The 18875-nt window shown below is 44.7% G+C and overlaps 4 protein-coding genes across 5 annotated transcripts; 2 read left to right on the top strand and 2 right to left on the bottom strand.

Annotated features, from left to right (window-relative positions):
* Positions 1–1029: 1029 nt before the first annotated feature.
* Positions 1030–2729, top strand: LOC115676178 (uncharacterized). Its single transcript, XM_030599063.2, has 2 exons — positions 1030–1675; positions 1875–2729. Exons 1-2 carry the CDS (start codon positions 1105–1107, stop codon positions 2348–2350), a joined length of 1047 nt encoding a protein of 348 aa, XP_030454923.1. The 5' UTR covers positions 1030–1104; the 3' UTR covers positions 2351–2729.
* Positions 2730–5703: 2974 nt separating this feature from the next.
* On the bottom strand, positions 5704–8105 carry LOC115665340 (organelle RRM domain-containing protein 6, chloroplastic). 2 transcript variants are annotated; one of them, XM_030587213.2, is made up of 4 exons: positions 7660–8105; positions 6734–6802; positions 6506–6612; positions 5704–6026 (listed from the first exon to the last, which is right to left on the bottom strand). In XM_030587213.2, the coding sequence occupies exons 1-4, from the start codon at positions 7922–7924 to the stop codon at positions 5943–5945; spliced, it is 525 nt and encodes a 174-aa protein (XP_030443073.1). In that variant the 5' UTR covers positions 7925–8105; the 3' UTR covers positions 5704–5942. The 2 variants fall into 2 exon arrangements, with proteins under 2 accessions (XP_030443073.1, XP_056175260.1); XM_056319285.1 differs by lacking the exon at positions 6734–6802.
* A 68-nt stretch (positions 8106–8173) lies between these two features.
* On the top strand, positions 8174–11474 carry LOC115665342 (uncharacterized). The gene is made up of 6 exons (XM_030587216.2): positions 8174–8460; positions 9021–9333; positions 9957–10085; positions 10308–10390; positions 11017–11122; positions 11231–11474. The coding sequence occupies exons 1-6, from the start codon at positions 8174–8176 to the stop codon at positions 11312–11314; spliced, it is 1002 nt and encodes a 333-aa protein (XP_030443076.1). The 3' UTR covers positions 11315–11474.
* A 269-nt stretch (positions 11475–11743) lies between these two features.
* Positions 11744–15050, bottom strand: LOC115665341 (NAC domain-containing protein 54-like). The gene is made up of 3 exons (XM_056319275.1): positions 14841–15050; positions 14389–14666; positions 11744–12324 (listed from the first exon to the last, which is right to left on the bottom strand). Exons 1-3 carry the CDS (start codon positions 14995–14997, stop codon positions 12019–12021), a joined length of 741 nt encoding a protein of 246 aa, XP_056175250.1. The 5' UTR covers positions 14998–15050; the 3' UTR covers positions 11744–12018.
* Between the last annotated feature and the right edge of the window lie 3825 nt (positions 15051–18875).

The following is an 18875-nucleotide window of genomic DNA, read 5'->3' on the forward strand; positions in this document are numbered from 1 at the left end:
CGATGGTGGCGGGAGGTGGCCGGTGGTCAACAGTCGGCGGTGGTGGGAGGCAGCCGGTGGCAATAGTGAGCGACGACGGGGGTGGCCGGCCTAGTAGCGAGGACGAGCGATGAGAAAAATTTATATTTCTCATTTCTGTTCCAGAAATAGAGAAGCTAAAAATTTTAACTTCTGATTTCTGTTCCAAACTTATTTCTGGAACAAAAATTTGTTCCAGAAATAGAAATTGAAATTGCGTTACCAAACGGATTTCTGTTCCAAACCTATTTCTGAAACAGAAATAGAGAAACAGAATGGTCATCATTCGCAGCCTTAGGGCCGCGAGAGAACGAAGCAAAGGGACTTGGGTAGACAAAGCCTTTATTGGGGAGCATTAACTTGAGTACTGCAAAAGAGACAGGCCCTGGACACAGGTACAAACCTCGGCTCTCACGTCCAAAAAGTGCAATCAAAACCACTGTGCAATCTTAACGCTAGCACAAGAGCACACTCAGTCCACAATCTTACATCACTTTTTTCACGGTTCAGTTTTTGACTCTTGAGGGAACCTTCAAACCCAAAAGAAACAGAAGAAAGGTAATAGTGAAAAAAAGCTACCAGTGCTGCTAAGCTGTGGGCTAAAACCCTTCAATGCCTTCGTACATCACTAATGTCCTGACATTTTCGTGATCATTTACGCCGGCCAATCGAGAAAGCATGTCGTGCGACGGTCACGCCACCGACCGGAGGGAACGTAGTTTCGAACTCAGAAAACTATGTTCCCCTTATTCGAACGCGGTGCGTAGGTCCTGTCTGAAATGCGACGTATCTTGTGCTCTTGGGCTGGTGTAGAAGGAGCATGCATCGCAGTTGACTTGGGCCCGTCGTTGACCTCTGGAGCCCATTATGTCTCGTGGGAATAGAAAAAAAAAACGGGGTTCCAAATGTGCAATCCTGTACGAGCCAACCAGACGCGCAAAACGTTGACTCGGCGGCTATCCCCACAAAGTCAACGATCTTTCTCTCTCTCTCTCAGACACGCATGATCTCTTCCTCCTCTGGACAACACGAACTCTCTCGGCCTGAACAATCTCCATCTAGAGAGAGAAGAGAGTTAGAGAGAGCATGGGAAGGCTAAGCTACGACCCACAAATCCAGCACTTCAGCCACCCCCACACCTTGCAACTCTCCAACCTCCAAAGCAACAACCCCCACCACCACCACCACCACCACCGGCGGCGGCAACAACCAACTGTATGCTCGGCTTGCCACCACCCGCTATCCTCGGGCGGCCCGTGGATCTACTCGTGCCCGCCCTGCGGCTTCGCCGTCCACGCGTCCTGCGCCCAGCTGCCCCCTCTCATCGCCCACCCTTCCCACCCCAAGCACCCCCTCTCCCTCCTCCCATCCCCCGCCTACCCCAGCGGCTCCTTCAACTGCGACGCGTGCGGCCGCCGCGCCGCCACCAGCTTCAGCTACCACTGCGGGGAGTGCCACTTCGACCTCCACGTCGGTTGCGCGTCTAAGCCCCTCTCCGTCACGCACCGCCTCCACCCCCACGCCCTCGGCCTCGCGTTCTACCCGCCGTACGTAGCGCGCGGGTTCTCGTGCGACGTGTGCCGTGGTGCCGGGGCGTACCATTGGCTCTACCGGTGCGGCTTGTGCGAGTTCGACGCGCACTTGGACTGTGCCACAGGTACGCACGTAGGTTTGAATCGGCTTGAAGTCGAAACATTTTAGATAAGCATAGAAGATAGATCGATAAGTAGTTTTGATCTTAAATTTAGTATCAAACTTGACCTGAAAAACTGAAGTCCATCCAACCCTTTGTTATTTTCTTTTTATCGGTAGTAGATAAATGATTGAGTTGAATTATGTCATTACGAATTTCACAGGTGCAGTCGCACAACCATCATCGCCACAGCCGCGGTCGCAGCTACAACACTACAATTCAGTTCCAGCAGCAACCAATAGCCATTGGCATCAATACCCTAACCAGACCGCGCCTCCCATCACGGGACCCACGACTCAACCGGGGCCGCCTAACCACATCATGCACTGTTATAGCATGGGAGCCGTACCCAACTCTCAGCTGCCGCCGCCGCCGCCGCCTGCAGAGGCCAGAGGAAACAACTCTCTGATGGGTTCAGCGTGGCAGACCTTCATCAATAGCGCTGCCGATCAGGCGGCACAGACCCTTGTGCAGGAGATGCTAGGCAGCACTAGCGGCGGGAACAGTAGCGGCAACGATGGCTCCGGCTATTGTGGCAATGGTGGAGGAGGGGATTCCTCGTCTACGTCCATTTTGGGCGTCGGGTCGTCGATCTTGAGCGCCGTGTTTGGAGGGTCTTCAGATTCTCAGGATCAGTAAAAAGCAAATCCAACTTTGCGACTTAGCTAATCAAATTTGGTCGCGTACCCGAGGGCGCGTGCGTGATGGATTCAATTTGCAGTGTCTTTCAGTCAATGTCAACGCTTTTGTGTTTTACAGAAGGGTTCGAGATTAAAGCTCACGTTCTTCTTTCGCCTGAGATCCGCCATGGATGCTAATGACCAGGTGGTGGGAGCCAGTGATGTGTGCATGGATGATGGATTGAATTAGTTAACGGTTTGAAGTTGTAATAGCTTGTAACATGCAAGGAAATGAGAAGGATGGAAAGAAAAAGTCGACTCCTTCGGTGAAAGTCTGTTCATTTCTGTTTACGCAGTGGATGATGATTTACATTAAAAAAATCTGGAATTGCTTTGAACGTTAGTACCGTCGTGATAACTGTGTTCAGCAATGTAAGGGAAATTTTCAATTTGGGGCCCAAAGTGAGCCAATTTTCTCAAAATGGGTTCTCAAGTGCAATTAGTCTCAAAATGGGGTCTCAAGTGCCCAATCAGTCTCAATTTGGTACCTGGATTCGCCGGCCGGCCAAATAGTCACTAGCGGCGAGTTTTTTTACTGTTCCGGTGGCCGGAACAATAATTTTTTACTTTTTAATTTATTTTTTTTTGCTTTTTTTTTTCTCTTCCCTCCGCCGGCCCCGGTTATGGCCGGCGGAGGCTGCCTCGCCCGGCGTCGGGGAGGCCGCCCGGCGAGGGCCGCCCGGCCTTCCCCGACGGCCCTCGCCCGACGCCGCAGGTGAGGGCCGCCCGACGCCACAGGTGAGGGCCGCCCTCGCCGACGCCGGGGAAGGCCGGGCGGCCCTCGCCCGACGCCGGCGAGGGCGACCCTCACCGGGCGGTCGAGGCCGCCTTCGCCTCGGTTGGGCGGGCGAGGGCGACCCTTGCCCTCGCCGACGTCGGGGAAGGCTGGGCGGCCCTCGCCCGACGCCGGCGAGGGCGACCCTCGCCAGATCCCACTCAGCCTCCTCAGCTCCTCCTCCGACAGCCTCAGCTCCGCTAGCGTGGGCGCCGCGGCCCCCTCCTCTTCCCACCTCCTCCTCCCACCTCCTCCTCTCCCTCTCCGGTTCCCTCTCCTTCCTCACCTTCCGCCTCAGCTCGCCGTACCTCTCCACGAAGCTGCCCGAGCCGGGCTCGGGGACGGGGTTCTCAGGCGTGCTCTAGCTCGTGTCGATCGTGTGGCCGACGCGGTGCCCTCGCCGGATCTAGCGAGGGTCGCCCTCGCCGGCGTCGGGCGAGGGCCGCCCAGCCTTCCCCGACGTCGGCGAGGCAAGTCGCCCTTGCTGCCCAGTGAGGCGAGGGCGGCCCTCGCCCGCACGCCGGCGAGGGTCGCCCTCGCCTACCCGGGGCGAGGGTTGCCCTCGCCGGCGTCGGCGAGGGTTGCCCTCGCCGGCGTCGGGCGAGGGCCGCCCAGCCTTCCCCGACGTCGGCGAGGGCAAGGGTCGCCCTCGCCTGCGGCGTCGGGCGAGGGCCATCGGGGAAGGCTGGGCGGCCCTCGCCGGGGCGGCCCTCCCCGACGCTGGCGAGGGCAGCCTCCGCCGGCCATAGCCGGGGCTTGCGGAGAGAAGAGAAAAGAAAAAAGCAAAAAAAAAAATTAAAAAGTAAAAATTACTGTTCCGGCCACCGGAACAGTAAAAAAACTCGCCGCCGGTGACTATTTGGCCGGCCGGCGAACCCAGGTATCAAATTGAGACTGATTGGGCACTTGAAACCCCATTTTGAGACTGATTACACTTGGGACCCCATTTTGAGAAAATGGGCTCACTTTGGCCCCAAATTGAAAATTTCCCGCAATGTAATGGAGCTAGACTAGCGCACAGATTATCAAAGTCAAACACAGCACATGGATGGTAGGCCACGAGAGATCAAAAAGAATAAAATGACAATGGAGGAATCAAAGTCAAACTAGCTTAAAGAACTTCGATGGGCAGCAGCTACAGTACGGAAGTCTTTGGTCTCTGTTTGGGCGACTTGTAAGGCGAATAGCTTGACAATTAGGCTCCGTTCATTTGACGAAAAATATTTTTCAGGAAAATATTTTCTGGATTTTTCAGTATTTGGGGGCGGAAAATAACTTCCCACGAAAAACATTTTCCCTCCCATGGGCAATTTTGCCTAAAAGGAAATCATTTTCCCCCAAAGGGAAGGCAAAATTGCCCATGGGAGGGAAAATATTTTCCGTGGGAGAGGAAGTTGATCGCCCGGTCCACTGCCGTCGTGCCGCCGTCAGCCAGTCGGCCCATTCTTCTTGGTTAGCGGCGGCCGCGGTTCTTGGCCGCCGCCGCCGCGCCACTTTGTCAGCAGCGACCGCGTCACGCCACCGGTCGCCGCCGCCGACCGCGTGGTCGCCACCGCCGGCGTTCGACGGTCGCCGCCGTCGATCGGCGGCCGCCGATCGCCGTCGCCGTCGCCGCCGCCAGTCGTGATCACCGTCGATCATTAGCCGCCGCCCCCCGATCGTCGGTCGCCGAGTCCACCGTCGGTCATCGGCCGCCGCCGGCCGTTGGTCGCGATCCCCGCCGCCGGTCGCCGATCGCCACCGCCGCTCGTCGCCGGTCACCGATCGCCGCCGCCGCCCGTCGCCGGTTGCCACAGGTCGCCGCTGCCGGCCGTCGATCATTGGTCACCGCCGATCACCGCCCGCCGCCGCCGCCGGTCGCCGAACACCAAAAAATATTTTCCGAAACTTTTTCAGATTTTAGCCGAACACCAGAAAAATTGTGTTCCAAAAAAACATTTTTCAGGAAAATAACTTCCGGGAAAATATTTTCCAAAAAGAGAATATTTTCCGCCAAACGAACGTTTCCTAGCATCCATTCGTTTTGACAGCCAAAGCAAGAGCAGATTACATGAGTCCTTACAACCTGGGGACAAAAAATGAAATGAAAACCTCCTATTCCGGCCGCGCCGAGAAAGCGAATAGCGAATCCCGGAGCTTGCAAGGAAGACAGACACGGACCAGAATTCATTCCAAAGCAATCAAACATTTTTGAGGCGGTAAAAGTTTGAAGCCTATGCCATAGTTTATTTTCCCCTCATCTCGGGCTTTCGCTTGTCGAGTGTCTTCTACACGACGCATTGCATGTCTAAGACAGGCGCGATACATTATTGACACAAAGAAGACGTCGAACGAGTAACTATCATGAATATGGCAAGCATCGTGGCGAGATTTAGCCAAGTTCATTTTTCAGCTCTGCAGAGGAACCTTTATCAAGTTGATCTGAGAGACCTTGAAAGATTAGCTGTCCGCAGTTTCAGAGTGAGAACAACTCTGTTCTCGATATTCAGTGGCTCTGAGGATACTGATCATTTCGAACTCGGAATTCATACAAGATGTCTATAGAACTGTAAGCCCGCTAAAGAAATTAGACTTTCAATCAAGAGGACAAACAATAAAAGTTAGAAAGAATGCATCATATTTGTGTTCCTACAGCACCATATCGCCTTCAGAGAGCATAACCTAAAAAGCTTTTGACTCTCTCTCTCTCTCTCTCTCTCTCTCTCTCTCTCTCTCTAATGAAGAGGCAGACAGAAGATGCAAACATAAGAAAGTGCAGTTTTCGGGTTCTTCAATGCTATCTCGGGTTCTGTTTTTGGATTTGGCGGAGCTCCGACCTTGGTTTTGCGACTTCTACGAATATCACCCTGCCATCCAGAAACTGGAGAAAGAAGATGTTAGCGATTTGCGGTTGAAATTCTTTCAAGGCATTATTAGACGGGGCTTTCATCAAGGGGCATGATCCTCCAGAAGATAAGTAAAAATCAACCCACAAATTTCAATACTTTTGTAACTGCATTTTCTCGAAGTATTCGACCAATGGAAAAAGAAGAGCATAATCAACCAGTTGAATAGTTTCCAAGAGTACACAAATGACTCACTCATGGTTTTTGTCTTGCTTGGCAACTAGTCAGTTCCAAAACACAAGATAGAGGGCTCTAATTTTCATAGCTTTTCGACACACCATCCCCCCAAAAAAAGAGTAAAAAGAAACACAGAAACCCTCAAAATAACAAGTAACATTACAAATATATGTAATACTGATCATTGACTTGATGTCCAAGCCAAGGTGATCTACTTTCTTATGGACTTTGTATACATAGATAGAACTCTTTGGCTTCAAAGATATTCGGCATTTACCTTCCCATGCATCCCTTCAATGGCACTTTGAGCCTCTTCCTCAGTTGCATATCGAAGGAAAGCAAATCCTCTCGGTCTATTTGCAATCTTATCCATCACCAGATTAACTGTGCAGCAAAAGACCTTTTTTTCAGGACCTGAATCTATGTAGGAATGGATGGAAGATATGAAGCAATCAAGTAGTAAAACAACCACAAAACAGATGAATAAGGAAAAAATGTTTCTTGCCTTCCACAAGCTGACCAAAGTTCTTGAAAGCGTTCCTTAAACTCTCCTCAGTGGTCCGAAAAGAAAGCCCTGTGTAGTACGCTGAACCACATAAGATCACTACGGAAGAAACCGTGCCTCATACGATTCTCTACAGTAGCCTTAGAGAGAATTTCCGCTTTCAAATGAGGTAGAACTCATCATCATTTCATACTTGGGATGCATAACTATCACCAAACATCATGTATCACCACTTTCAGCCCACAAAGTAGTGTTGAAACTGACAATTCGCCGACCATCGGAGCGGCATAACAGACATTTGAGTCATCAACACTCAAAAAGACGTAGAGGCATCAAAACCCATCTGTTTAGGCTATTGTAATAACAGTAAGCCCTCATTATAAAAACCGCCAACCATCATATTTCCATCGATCGCTGCAAAAATCCGCAGAATTGGCCTCACGCATGCACGAGTCTGTCTTGCGATAATTGAACTACATCGTTTGCACTAAACATCACATGTATTACACGAAGAAGGATGACGAGAATCCAATGCCAAAACAGGCGAAGAAAGTAACTTGAAAAGATCAACACTTCAAGAAACATGGCATCTCAATCCAGAAAACTCTACATAGTTGATTAAACAATAGCCAAGCCATATAAGTCGGAATTCGAAGCGCTAACATGAGCAGAAACGGAGCATTTACCGCCAATTTACACAAATTGAAATGCAAAGGACATCGTGACACAATCGCAGCAACTCAAATTCAGTCAAACTCCGTCCGGATAGTCAATAATTAAGTAAAGGATGCTAATGGGTATTGCAAATTTCAGCTGAACGATATCCGCATTAGTTAACGGACGACTGCGAAATAGTAATTAAACAAGAAAAAACTCATCTTGAAGACTGACCAAAGAAAGAAGAGGAAGAGGAAGAGTGACCTGACCACTGACATAGAGCTTCTTGCTCAAGGACGAAGACGACGAAGAAGGTGAAGGAGAAGCAGAAGGAGGAGGGAGGCAAGCCAACACAGAGCAACCGCGACGCGGGAGAGGCGAAGCGGGCAAATTCTGCTTGAGCGAAGCGCGAGGGGCGCAGCGCGAGAGAAGCGGGAAGCTGTGCTGACGCTTGGCCTTTCGCCCCACACGAGCCTCGCCGGAGAGCGACGGTGGCGGAGCCGTCGCGAGGAAGACGATGCCACCAGTCGCCATTGTTGCTTCTTCAGCGTGCGGTACTGCCTCTGACGGAGGATGGGAAGAGAGAGAGAGAGAGAGAGAGAGAGAGAGGTAAGATGGCCCCCATTGGAACGCTCGCTCAAGCCCACTAAGCACCGGGCTGCGCCTAGCCCGTTATGCGACAACAGAACCCGATTGGCCCGCTCTCTCCTTCTTCTTCTTCTTCGTCTACTTCTGCGTTGGTCCCCGCCAGCAGAACCGCAGTAGCAATGAAATGGTCCATCAATGGCTCTCAACTGTAGCTTGGGCTTGAACAACGCCATGGCCGCGCTCGGGACCACGAAGAAAGCGGCGGTGTTGTACCACTACCCATGCCCAGATGGCGCCTTTGCCGCTCTGGCAGCTCATATTTACTTCTCCGCCACTTCTCTTCCCGCTCTCTTCTTCCCCAACACAGTCTACGCTCCCCTCGCTCCCAGCCACCTCCCTCTCCGCGAAATCGACGACCTCTACCTTCTCGACTTCGTGGGTCCCTCCGGTTTCGTCCGAGAAATCTCCCCCCATGTCTCCAGGTAAATCATTCTATAGTTACTTCAGCTGTATCTTGCTTTGTGTTTACTGTTTGGGTGCTGGATAAGCAATGTTTCTTCTGGTTCGGGGTCAACAGGAGCATGAGCTCAGGCTCTTGGGTGGATGGCTGGTTCTTGGTGTTGATTTCCAATTCTGGTGCCTCATTTCTTGATTTGTAGCATTCTAGAATGTCCCTTTTCTTTATCTGTATGTTTGTTTGAGACTCTGTGCTTGATGAGCAAATTCTTTTCTGGGTCAACATGGGCACAAGCTCAGGCTTCTGGGTGAATCATGAATGTCTGTTTCTTGATGTTGATTTCTAATTGTCGTGCCTCATTTCTCGATTCTTGTTGTTAAAGAAAAGATCCGTTTTAGTTATCTATTAATTTGTTTTGGTTCATATCGTGAATTTCACATATTCTTAAGATGTTTGTGAGTGAGGGGAGGGTCAAAGATATGCCTGACGTACAATGGTGACCAACACAGTTCATCAAAGTAAATTTTGTGGGATGATGTAGCAGAACTTTTGTGGTTTATTTTCCTTTTGCTTTTGTGGGTGTAGGGTGGTTATTTTGGATCATCACAAGACTGCCCTTGAGATGCTAACTGGCGATGATTGCAATGTTGCGGAAAATGTTGTTAAGATTTTAGATATGGAGAGGAGTGGAGCTACGATTGCTTATGATTACTTCAAAGAGAAGCTTGCGGAGGACGATAAAGTTCGAGAGTTTGAGAGGATGAGGAGATTGTTTGAGTACATTGAAGATGGGGATCTGTGGCGATGGCATTTCCCTGACAGCAAAGCTTTCTCTAGCGGTTTGAAGGACTTGAACATTGAATTTGATGTCCAATTGAATCCCTCTTTGTTTCAGCAGGTGATTTGGACACCATCAGTTTTATTCTTTGAGCACAGAAAGAGTTACCAGATTCTCATCTGATCATAGAGTTGTGGACTTTGACGAAAAAGCAATGAAGGCACCGGATAGATTATCATGTTACTTCCCCATATATGTATGCATGCTTCGTAAAAGGCGTGGGCACCACGGTGGATGTGGCTAGCATTGGATGCTTACAATGATAGAACTCGATGTTTTATTCTACACTGTTATCTGAATTATATGATGCACCAACTCTAACTTGAACTGGGTGATCGAGGGTGGACAGTTCCTGTCTAAGCATAAGCTTTTTTCACCATAACCCAATAGGAGGACAGGAGTTTCTTCGAGTATCAGTAGATATTTTAAATTTGAAAGCAATGGTTTGTTTTGATTTCTAATCATTGCATGCTATTCTTTGAGCTTTGCATACTTTCTCTCTATAGGTATTATGTATATCCCTTCCTTGTCCTGTCGAAATAAGCCATATCAACATAAACTCATTGTAAATAGCACTTGACAGATAAAAGCTTAACTCAATCAAAACATGTCCTTTTGACAAAGAAGAAAGAAAAGAAAAAAAAAGGTTCGTGTCTTTACGAAACTTGCTGTATTTTTTGCAGTTGCTTTCTTTAGATTTGGAGGCCATCATTAACCAAGGCATGTTGAGCTTATCACAGAAGCAAAAGTTGATAGATGACGCGCTTGACCAGTCATATGAAATCTCTCTGGGAGCTTTTGGACATTGTCTGGTATGGTGCCTGTAATTTTAATCATCATCTGAGAAATTTTAGCAATACCTCATTTTACAGTTATTGATATGTCTATGTTGGTTTCCTGTAGAAGCTGATTATTTTATCATGAAGGCATACTTGTTGCTTTGGGATTGGTCTGGTGCTTGCCTAAATCAGTCGGACTTGTATTGTTGAATATGTATATTAGATTTAATGGTTTTTTTTTTTGGTATCACATAGGCTGTCGATGCAGACTCGATATCGGAATTGAGAAGTGAATTAGGAAACCAGTTGGCAGATAAAAGTTACAAGATAAAATTGAGGTTCGTGGAATCTGAACTGGAAACTTTCCCATCAGATATATGCACTGTTGGCTTGTCCATGATTGGTTTGTTGATTTGGTTGTGAGTGGTGTTTCTCACAGTATCTAAGGATTTTTATGAGCTTATAGCCCCATATTCATCATATTATCCGCATGTCTAATTCCCAAATTGTTCATGGAACTCTTTTGCAAGCTTGCAAAAGTGGACAAGAGAACCTTTGCAAGATTTCTCAATGTTGACACGCTTCTGACCGAGGCAGACTAAGACGGGCTCTGAATTTGGTATTGCCAGGAGGATGCGACTTAGTGGGGCATTGTATCGGTTTCTTCTATTGCAAAGTTCACCAGGGGTTTGACCATTTGAATCTATTGAACTTTGGGGAGTAAAAAATTTGTGATAGTTAGGTCTAGGTCTGTTCATCCATCATCTAGGGTTGGTCATGTTCATTTACTATTTATTTCCCTGTATTTACAGTAGTTTAACACGTCACATTAGTTTCAGTCCAAATTTGTTGCAATTCCTGAGTCTGTTGACTATGGTTTTGCACTCAATGCTGATTGACCCTATTCTATTGTACATACCGTAATGGATGTTTAGCTCATTTTAATCTTGTTCCCTCATACTAGGGGCATCGGTGCTGTGGTATACAGAGTGCCAGAACTTGAAAACGATCAGTTACTGAAAGTTAGCCTTCGGAGCCTGAATGGTGAAGACACTACACCCATTTCGCAGGTAATTAATTTATTTTTTCTCTTGGTAGCGTGTAATTTCCAGTATACACTCATTTAATTATTTCTATGACTTAAAAGTCTTGAAGCTGGTTGTGCATACTTGGTGTAGAATTTCGGAGGGGGTGGACATCGAAATGCTAGTTCGTTCATGATAAGCTCTGCAGAGTTCCAGCAATGGAAAGTCCAGCAATAAACACTGTTTCTTTGCCCCTTTCGGCAAATATCATGTAGACTGTGAATTAGATAACCCCTCTGATTAATCGATTTGTTTGTTTGTCACCCAGTTGTTCCCTTTTTATGTAGACATAATTTGCCTTTCGGTTGTTATGATTTGGCATCATCTCTTTGTGTTACTCACAAGGGACTCCATGGCTCTAAAAACTGCTTAATTTGCCTTTCGGTTGTTATGATTTGGCATCATCTCTTTGTGTTACTCACAAGAGACTCCATGGCTCTAAAAACTGCTGAAATGGAGTTAATGATATGAACAGACACTTGCCACCACGTGAACATCTTGCTTGCTCTAAGATAAAGATCAAAGGATTGATTGAGGAGAAGATACAATTTGAGTTTCATAATGTTGTTTGTTCCCCTGTTGTTATTACACATGTGAAAAACCAGATGACCACAAAACACATGATTGTCAAAATAACCCAAGTCATGCTCACAGCTTTGTTTCTTGCAGAAGCCACCACCAAGAAAGAGACCACAATGACAAAAATTAAACAGAAAGAAATAAGAAAAGGATACAGTCGTATGCCAAATTAGAAATCCCCCCCAAAAAAATCAAAGATTAAATAAACTTGCTGACACTGTAATTAAGTTAATCAGAATAAGAACTTGTAATTTCCTTGTTATTCTCCCCCACCAATCACAATAAATTAGGCATCACCCTCCTCAATTTGAAAAATTCAAGGGAGACACTTCTTCCCCAAAATCTCCACCCATTGGAGGAGCATTAGGGTTTGATGTGCCCCAGCCCCCATCATCGGTGATGAACTGCATCCATGAATCATCCTTGTCATCCTCTTGATCTATGCACGAGGATGATGCAATTGGGACATCTGGTGAGTTGTTTTCCCACTCATGGCTCATGACTACACCTTGTGAGCTCTCCACGAAGGACAAGCTCCATTGGCCTTGGTCTTCCACTTCATTGCCAAACCCATTTTTCTTGAACACACGACAGAGTGCATATGAATCCTGTAACCAATTTGATTAATAAAGGAGGTTATGTCAAGACATACGGATGCAGTTCTTCCTTTTCTCTTTTTCAGGGTCAAAGTCGATGAGGAAATAAGTTGACAATTCTTCACGCGGCATGCGCCGTCTAATTCATGTAAATGTTATTTACATTTACATATCATCCCTCAAATTGGGAGGGGCAAAGAAAGAAACTTGGATGGGGATGCCTGTCTCCATTTAGCCGTGATTTGAAAAATAAAGATCTTTCTTGGGAGGAGTGGTCAACAATTTGGGCTGACTTTGGAGTTTTAAAGTTTTCTCAGGCACCAATCGGTATTCCAGTATTGCATTTGCTTTTTACAAATTAGGGATTTGATGAGAGACTGAGAGTTGGAAATTGACTGAAAAAGTGGGTCGGTCAAGAAAGCTACTAAAGGGACTTCTGATCAGAGTGCGACAGAGAGGAGCATCAATTAATCTATCTAGTTTATAGATCTATATCATGTTTAAAATTATATGAATTGACCTCGAATCACTTTATTATCACCTAATGATCCGGACTCGAGATCTAAGAAAGCCTTTTTGTTTTGGATGATATGTTCCGAAATCCGATAAGCCGGGCCAAGAAGATGACCACCATGATTTCCAATCTCCATACATACTTTTTTGGGACGATGACATGACATTTAGATCGACGCGTGTTTTAATTTGTTTTTTTGGGAAATATGATTACTATAATCGAGCTTATAATTCTAGAACTTAGGAAGACACTTTCCTTTTCCCCCTTGGACAAGCAATAAAGTGAAAGTGCAAGCTGAAATTCTGCTTATGTCGCCAAAAATACTGCTTTCGTAGCTGCAAAGCTCAGAATTAATATTAGATTAATCCTGGAATCTACAAGACTGGAAAAGTGAGCGAGAGGACATAAGAGAGACAGGAGAAATCAGTGAATATTTTATGTTTTTGGGACAAGGGGAAGAGATCGAGTCATATGGGGGACGACGATTGTACTTTTGTCTGATTATGGAAGAGAAAGCGAAGGCAGACACTTGTCGGTCAAGAGATGGCGACCACCACCATTGCAAGTAAAGAATATGTCAGAAGAATAGCCAATGGTCATGCATTTCAGAGTAGTATAAAATAGATTATGTGACCCTCGTTTATAAAGAAAGATGTTAAATCTAGTATAGTGAGAGAGTGGCAAAACCCTAGCTTTTCATGCATGCAAGAATCATGCACTTTCTCACGTTCATCATCCTCATTAGATATCCTGTGTTCTTTCCATCTACTTGAGGCCCTCATCATGATGGTTTTCTTTTTTAACCTTTTCGTGTATTTTGTTACATGTATAAAGATAGCGTGACAACAAGAACTTAAAGAAAAGAATTCCATCTTCTAATTCTCATTGATTAGCTCTTATTCTCATCAATTAGCCCTACTTCTGAGAGAATTTGACGCGAAAATGAGCATCGAGCAAAACTGGAGAAATCATCAATTCTTGATTGTCTGTTGGATATACAGGAGTTTTTTGTTAGCCTAATGCTCATTTTTTGTCTAATTTGTTGATAAAATCAGACACAAGACCTTTATTGTGGGATGAAATAATCAATCACAAGTTTAGAAAAATATGGGAACATATGTAAATTGGTTTTTTTGTGATCCAAAGATGACAAAGAAAGTACCCAAATCAAGATTATGAAAAAATTTCAGCGAGGAAAATAAAAATCACTAATTGAGATATGGGATTTATGATAAGTTTTGTTGGTTCTACAAGATACAGGTTGATTTATATGTATATGTATTTCATAAGAATGACAAAAAAATCTCTCTTAATCTTGTAGGATCGGACTTAAAGGAATGAATTGAATCAGAACTACACTGAGGTAGTTATATGGAGATAATCATAAAGATGATGAATGTCATACTCATTAGCCAACTTTTTTTCATGGAAAAAGATTTTCTTGCCTTTGCATCTTGGAATTGATCATCAGAAAAAGCAACTGTTGCAACAATACGATTGCCTCGCAAAGAGATGGGAAAAACTCGTGAAGCATTTCAATATGACCTCGGCAATGTGCGTACCTGAATTCCAGAGGTGTCTTCAGATTCCTTGTCATCGAGGCGATATTCGTGCATCACCCAGTCGGTCCTGACTCCTTGAGGAGCTCGGCCTCTATAGTAAACCAATGTCTTCTTCATACCAATTGGTCTATTCTGGCTCGAGACTTTCCTGTCCTTCCCCGTGGACTTCCAATATCCCGCACGCGTTGCCCTGTTTGTCCTGAACCCGTTAGGATACTTTCGATCTCGGGGTCCAAAGAAGTACCACTCCGGGTCTCTACTCGGCAAAAATGACTTCTCTGCAAGATCAGTCATATGACATAACAAGAAACAATCAACATCAAAATTAGGCTATCGTAAGCAGCCACACCTGAGAGAGAGAGAGAGAGAGAGAGAGAGAGAGAGAGAGAGAGAGAGAGAGAGAGAGAGAGAGAGAGAGAGAGAGAGAGAGAGAGAGAGAGAGAGAGAGAGACCTGCCAATTCCCAAGGCTCACATTTGTAGAGATCGATCTCGGGGATGATGTCGAGTTCGATCTCTTGGCCATTGATCTTCCGCTTGAGATAGTAGTTGACAAGCTCTTCATCAGTGGGATGAAACCTAAAACCAGGAGGCAATCCAAGAGGGGCCATTCTTGCCTTTCTTCGTTCCTTCTCTGCCACCTGGGTTCTTCCCTCTTCCTTGCTTTGTCTTTGGTTTATGAAAGATTAGTTGTAATGGATCATTCATATATATACACATATTATATGAAGAGAGAGAGAGAGAGAGAGAGACAGAGAGAGAGAGAGAGAGAGAGAGAGAGAGAGAGAGAGAGAGAGAGAGAGCCAAAGTCCTTTGTCTGGAAGTGTTCTTTTTCGCTTTTTCTGCTTTTGCAGATTCTCCAGAGAGAAACGTTTCCCATAAGCCCTTTCGTGCTCACTTCTCTCGATCCCCTCCATTCTTGCACAAGTAACGGCAATGAAGCTGGTTTTGTTGTGTTCATACACATGCAAGAACTATGCGATGAAATAGACCTGAAGATCAGATCGGAGAAATAAACCACTCACAAAACAATATCATGCACATACGTACATGCACTGCAAAAGGTGATAAGTAGTAGTACCCAACATGCCTAATGCCAATCTTGACTGATAATTGTGTGTTGGATCATTAGACAACAGAGCTATCAAGCTTCCATGAGCAGTTTTTTCAGTGGACTGACCATAAATATAGGTCGAACTAATGTTTGAATTTGTGTATGGATGTAATTCAAGAGATTGATTTGTCAAGTGACGTAACAGACTGTAATGAATAGAGATTAACTTGGGTCTTATTGAAACTTATTGAGATGACTATGAATAAAGCTTAAATGAACCTAACACATTGATATGTTATGCGTCATCCATATTTCAATTCATACATGTTTGAATCATTTTTATGTGTTACGGCGACATATCAGGTTTCATAGAGCAATTTAAACCTTTTATTTGCTACCCATATCGAGTTATAACATGTGTACAAATAACGGCATCTAAGTGTTGAAAAATCACGTCATGGTAGGGATTGATAAGTTCGTAAGGATGTCGTTCTGTTTCGCGATCCATGCCGTGATATGGATGCAAATCAGCATGTACATGCATTTGGACCTAGTATGCTTATTTTGTGCTTATAATTGTATCGCAATATGAAGATCTTACTCCTATTATATCTCATCAAGACTATTTTAGGGGAAATGAAGAAATAGAGAGAAGCGATTACAAGGTACCCCAAAAAGATAAGAACCCACTTATCATATCATAATTGATATCGCTTCGGTTGATCTTGTGTTAACTAATAAGAAGCTAGTCTTAGTTAAATTAAAAGACAAATAAAACAAAAAGAAGGTCAAATCTTGATGAAGAAGAGAAGCCGCATGCCGGGAGGAGAAAATTTTTCACTTTGGAGGGTCCTTGTATTGATTCAATCTAACTCTATTTCTTTTCTCTTTATAGCCACTACCAGCTTTTTACGTAATTATTACTTGGCAAAGAATCGCCCTTATTCTGCTTTGGATTTACTTTTTTCATATGGGAAATTGTCCGATTAGTGCTAAAACAATTGTGCGAATGCCAATTCAGTCATAAACTTTTCAATTTTGCAAATTTAGTCCTAAACCTTTGCACGAAATTTCAATGTAGTCATTTCGGCCAATTTTCGCTAAAAAAGCACTAACGTAGCGGTGCGATATGTGGGATGGCCGGCGATGACTGGATAGTCACGTCAGCGATATCCAGCGAAAATCAACCAGAAAGACTAAATTGTAATTTCGTGCAAAGGTTTTTGATTAAGTTGGTAACATTGAAAAACTTAGAACTGAATTGACATTCTTACAACAAATTTATGATTGATCGAGTAATTTTCCCCTTTTGGTATTTCTTGGCCTCTCCCCCAGCATCTCTCTTTCACACTCACCAGATTTGGTCCTCTCATTTTGATGATCTAATTCAGAATGAGAGATCCCAATTTCCCAATTTTCAATTGGACCCTTTTCTCGAAACTTGGTAGAGAGAAAGAAGAAGGCCCCTCAACATTCATTCGTTTTTCTGAACTTTAGTTGATTTTGGGCTTGGGCATTGTTCGAGGTCCTTAGGGTTAAGATTTAAGACCAATACCACGATTGGGCTCTGATGCTTCGACATCATCAGAGGACTCAGACATTGAAAGATCTAATTTCTTGCTTCATTTTTTCTTAGTCAATTGCCAAAATTTGCAAAACTACAATCAATTGTTTTAAAAGGGCGCGTCATTAGACGAAGAGCATGATTTAATATTCAATTACTCTAACACTTATCTCGTACGTAAATTGGACTTAAGCGTAGAAATATATTGAAAAGGCATATACGGGACTTGAAAAGATTTGCACTCGGCACTTTTGGTTTATTACAAAGTTAAATTGTATGAGACTGCTGAAAAAAGTTTGAAGAGTTTAAATTGTTAGATGAACAAGTGATTTAATATATAATTACTTTAGCAGCAATTGAAATTTACGATTTTATAGTTTGATTGGAAGAATGGCACTGGACGGTGATGGTGGTGACACCATTGAGATCACGCGTCAATAAACAAGTCCAACAACTGAAAAAGAAAAGGAGAGATTTGCTTATGTGATTAGGTTTTTGTTGGAGTATGACCAGCTCGTTAATATTCCACGTTACTGATATCTAATACGAGACAACAATTAAAGTTTAACATATCCGATCGGTTTACATGAGTTTAAGCTCGACTCCACAAGACATCCGAGTAAGCTAGACTCGAGCTCGAACCAAAATCAGATAAGTCCACCTCAAGTAAACATCAACTCGGGTCCGAGCTTTTGGCGAGTGCGTGGTGCACTTCAATCTTTCGCTAGTTTTGCTCTAATTGGATCGGTCCAGTTAGATTCTTCTGGACAATCATACAACTAAGCTCGATTCATGACAAAAGCAAGAATCAACAACGACCGGCTCCTCTCTAGAAGAAATCAGCGACACAAAAGGAGCTACACATAAAACCTTTAATTATCATCAGCAGTTTGATATCAATAACCATTTGTTAATCTCGATGGAGATTGAGGAGGTCCAATTGCTTTCCCGACCCCCGAACATTGTCCGATTATGCGAGCGAGACTCGAGAATAACGAAGGGTCGCCATTGTATCTGCTCATAAGAAAATAGGTCGATCTTTATTATTAATATACAGGAGATCCCAAATCGGCATACGATGCAAACGAGTCATGGAAATTTGTCATGTGGCTAAGGGCTAGGGGAGAGCACATTGATCTATTAGGCTTTTTAATTCACAAGAAATAGTCCCTTGCCTTATTAGTCAAGCAAATACAAAGTTAAAGAACGTGAAGATGGTGAAGTGACCTTAGTATAAATAACAAAAAAAAAACCCCCAATAGCATTTAGTGCCCACCTATCTTATCCTATTATGCAAATGTGCTTATTAAATGGTTCGGATAGCGACCCCTTAGCCAATGGGATTGGGCTTTGGTGACTTGGATTCTGCACATTGTCCACAGGGTGAGAGCATATTTAGGGTCACTAATTGGATAAGTCCCAATTCCAAATTGGGATCATGTGATTTGTCTCCCTGTTATTTTATAATTATTTTTTTCCAAATAACCAAAACCAACGAAGAAAGAAAACATTTTTCTTTTTGGGGTTCGGTATCGGGAGAGACGCCTTTGTAATCGAATCACGATCGAGAGACCCTTTTCGAGCGCGTCGCGAGTACCGCGAAACTATCGAAAATCCAGGACAAGAGTTTTGAGTATCTACCGACCACCAAAATGAAGTAATGGTTAGGTTTGCAATCTAGAACTATACAATTGATGGGTCGTACCAATTAGGCCTTGAAATGTATATAGTTTGGGAGGGTTTCGTCACACGAATTGCCAAGATTTCTCTTATTTTGATCTTACAATATGGTCATGGGCTATAGGGCGATGAACAACAAAGTGGCGTCGATCGAGAGAGGTCCACGTGATGGGCTTTTCGCTTAGATTGGG

The sequence above is a fragment of the Syzygium oleosum genome, unplaced genomic scaffold (genome assembly GCF_021117445.2).
Source record: "Syzygium oleosum isolate NSW1041296 unplaced genomic scaffold, Sole_v2.1 Sole_v2.01, whole genome shotgun sequence".
Classification (NCBI taxonomy): domain Eukaryota; kingdom Viridiplantae; phylum Streptophyta; class Magnoliopsida; order Myrtales; family Myrtaceae; genus Syzygium; species Syzygium oleosum.